The 3,565-nt window shown below is 49.1% G+C and overlaps 1 protein-coding gene across 1 annotated transcript in view; it reads left to right on the top strand.

The window, feature by feature from the left end:
- Positions 1 to 853: 853 nt before the first annotated feature.
- Psmd11 (proteasome 26S subunit, non-ATPase 11) overlaps positions 854 to 3,565 on the top strand; it is a 39,484-nt gene continuing 36,772 nt past the window's right edge. The window contains exon 1 of the mRNA XM_013347040.2: positions 854 to 991. Within this exon, the coding sequence (XP_013202494.1) occupies positions 901 to 991 (91 nt within the window). The 5' untranslated portion in view covers positions 854 to 900. The remainder of the gene's footprint in view (positions 992 to 3,565) is intronic.

Here is a 3,565-nt window from a genome sequence, read left to right as displayed (position 1 = left end):
GGCTGGTCTCGAACTCACAGAGATCCGCCTGCCTCTGCCTCCCGAGTGCTGAGATTAAAGGCGCGCGCCACCATCGCCCGGCTAAATCAATCTTTAAAACAAAAAAGAAAATTGATCAATCCAATCACACAGGAGTGTGATGTTGGTCTTATTTACAGTTTCTTTTATAGCACAGCTATTTCATGGCTGGGTTGTCATCTCTCGGTATTGTTTTAGCAACATTCCTAGGTTAAATCTTAGTGGTCACATAAAATGTGCTTTTTTTCTTTCCTTGATATTTTCACAGATATCTGATTACAGTTGAAGGAATTTATAAAAAAAAATTTGTTCTATTGTTGAGCTGGGAAGCTGGGATGAGTCATCCGTGTGAATCTCAAGAACTGTTTAGATGGAATGAGTGGGCCAAAGATGATTTTCAATTCAGTATGTGAAGCTGTGTCCGAAGATGGAATGGTTATTTGGGAAAGATAGTGTACTATGACGCTGGTGATTTCATTAGCACAGGAAGGGAGTGTGTGTGTGTCCTTTCTGCAAGACATTTGAATGAACCCGAACGGTGCTATTCCCTGCCATTTAACAGGCAATTTGAAAGGTCATCTGTCGCTATGAATGACTGGTCGAATGTGGATACTATTAAAGATAGCCAAGCTGCTTCCCTTGACCACCTAGGCAGGTAGGGACTAACTTCGGTCTTGTCTTCTCAGAGTTGGCCGCAAGATGGTGCTGGGGAGCTCGCATGCCACTGACGGGACGCTCCTGGTTCACCCGCCCAACAGAGACTACAACTCCCGGGGTGCCCTGGGAAGGGAGGCGGGGAGCCCTGGGGGAGGGACGCGAGGGCGGACCTTCCGGGTGTGTGTTTCCGGCGCCGGCGGCCGGCGACGGTGTGAGAGCGGTAAGATGGCGGCCGCAGCGGTGGTGGAGTTCCAGAGAGCTCAGTCCCTACTCAGCACCGACCGGGAGGCCTCCATCGACATCCTCCACTCCATCGGTAAAGGTCCTCGCGCCGTCCCCGCGGCCCCGCCGGCCCGGCACGGCCTGTGTCGGTCGGAGGCGGCGGCGAGGGGCCGGGTTAGCCGGCTATGGTGCTGCTGACTCACTGTGTGTGAGGGGGGCCGGGCCGGGGGCGCAGGCCTCTCGGGGTCCCCGGAAGCTCCATGGCTTCCAGTCGGGCGGGAAGCCCCGAGGCAGCCCGCGCATCCACCCGCTGGCTGCTGACTCACGGTGGGCGCAGCGCGGCGTGGAGAGAGGGCCGGGCCGGGATCACTACCCCTTAGGGTCCCGGGTTGTGGCCCGCACGAGCTGGCCCGCGGCTGAGAGCCGCTGCTGGTTACACACGGGTCGCAGAGTGCGTTCTTGAGTGACTTGGGCGACAGCCGCACAGGACTGGCTTTTCCCGCCGTTGTTATCAGCACAGGTTGCTCCGGGTGGGAGCGCGAGCGCTTCTCTCGGAGTTTTCTTCCGCGGGACGCCGGGCACTGCTGCTCACCCCCATTCCCCGGTAGTAGCAAACGAGGGCCTTTTTGGGGGTGGGAAGTTGAGGGGTGCCACACACCTCAGACTGGCATTGGGGGAGCTGGCCAAGGCGGTCCTCTGTCCGGTGTAGACTGTGAGGAGGCGAAGTGTCGGGGTGGGACCGCCGGGACAGAGGAGGTGACTAATTCTCCCCAGTAGGGGTTGAAGTTAGTTCAGAGTTAGCTGTCTGTTGTTCAGGGAATTCTTTGGAACCGGCCGGCGGCACATTGCCGGAGGAAAAGAAAATTTTAACATCGTAGTGTGATTGTCAACTGAGAGCAACAGGAAAGTTGAAATAGGAGCCTTTGGCCGCTCGCTCTCTGCTGGGATTCAGGTGTGAACAGAAATAAACGGACTATGGCAGAGAAGGCTTTTTACTTTTTCCTCAGTCCTGGAGAGTTTGGGTAGGGCATGAACTCTTTGTGCTAATGTGATCGTTGCAGTGTAGCCCGGGAAGATTGGGATTAGCTCAACAAGTAGTGACTGCAGGTGGGTGTAGCACTCCCAGGATGTTGATGCTGGTGTTGACTTAGTCTGCCGAGTTTCAGTTATCAAGACTTGCACAGAGAAAGGACAAGAGCTTGATGTCTTTATCTTCGGGGTACTAGAAAAGGAGCAGAAATGGTGATCACAGTGCATTTTGAAGGAATAATGATCGCGTGCCTTTCGAAGTTTTGATCCCGAGTCAGCCGTAGAACAGAGTGCCAGAGTCATCCGACTATTGCCCCATAGGTGTTTTTATGTGAACACAGTTCATATTTAGAACTGATCTGAGGAGCGTGAGTTTGAACTTTTTTTGTGCTTTGTGCTTAATTCATTTGCCTTTGAGAAAGTAGAAATTACTGATAAACGTTGCATTAGAGTATTTCTTGGTTGTTCACTTCACTAAAGGACAGTCCCCAGCAGGCTTCCCTGTTAGAGCAGGCTTGAGTCATGATGAGTGACAGCCTTACTTTTCCCAGACTCCATCATGAAGTATCAAAGTCTTAGTTTTTGTCAAGTCATGATGGTTTATAAGAGCAGTGGTAACTAGCCATGATCACCAGAATAAGCACTGCAGGCTGTGGAGAGGCTGTTTGAGGTTCGGGTGGCTGAATAATTATTAACAGTTGAAAGTGGGACAGACAGAAAGTTATTTTAACAGGACCTCAATCCATTATGAGGCAGCAGTCTCTCCTAAGTGTAACTACTGAGTGTCACATCAAGGCTTGGTAGGGAATTGTCTAGAATTGCTTTATAGAATTGTTTATTCCTAATAACATTCTTTAGTTGAAACTTTTATAGACTTAAAAGTTTGTTGAAAGACTTGGTTATAGTCATCAATAACTTTATAATTTTATGTTAGTTTACGGTAGGTAAATGCACAGGCATTTTCCTAAAAAATATCTTCATACAACATAGTGTCTAGCATGGGGGTCATCACCATAACTGGGAAGAATTTGCTTTAGTTTTACTTTTAACGAGTACAGCAGCAGACATTTTAGTATCTGGGTGAGATGAATTCTAAGGGATTGATAAAAAGGCCCACTTAAAGAGAAGATCCCCCCCCCCCCGCCCCATGAGGTTTTGCTGTAACTTTGGAGACTGTCTTGGAACTAGCTCTTGTAGACCAGGCTGGCCTTGAACTCATAGAGATCCTCTTGTCTCTACTTTCTGAGTGCTGGCATTAAAAGTGTGCACCACCACTGCCCAGCAGAGTTTTTTTTTATTCTTACTATGAGGCATGTTCTATAGATACTTGGGCATTTTACCTTTTTAAGCCCTTATTTCTTTGGTGGTTTCATTTGGGATTTATTATTTTATATGTATGCATATTTTGTCTCCATATCATACGCATACCTGGTGCCTCTAGAGGTCAGAAAAGGCCATCAGATCCCCTAGAACTGGAGTTACAGATGGTTGTGAGCCACTGTATGGGTGCTGGGATATGAACCCTGGTCCTCTGGAAGAACAGTCAGTGCTTTTAACCACTGAGTCGTAGCTTTGGTAGTTTCATTTGGGAAATAGGGTAGAGTTCATAATAGCTTTTTTAAGGATGAATTTTCCCCTT

The sequence above is a fragment of the Microtus ochrogaster genome, chromosome 7 (assembly GCF_000317375.1).
Source record: "Microtus ochrogaster isolate Prairie Vole_2 chromosome 7, MicOch1.0, whole genome shotgun sequence".
In the NCBI taxonomy this organism is placed as follows: domain Eukaryota; kingdom Metazoa; phylum Chordata; class Mammalia; order Rodentia; family Cricetidae; genus Microtus; species Microtus ochrogaster.
Note: the sequence above shows the minus strand (reverse complement) of the source record. Positions and strands in the feature narration are given on the sequence as shown.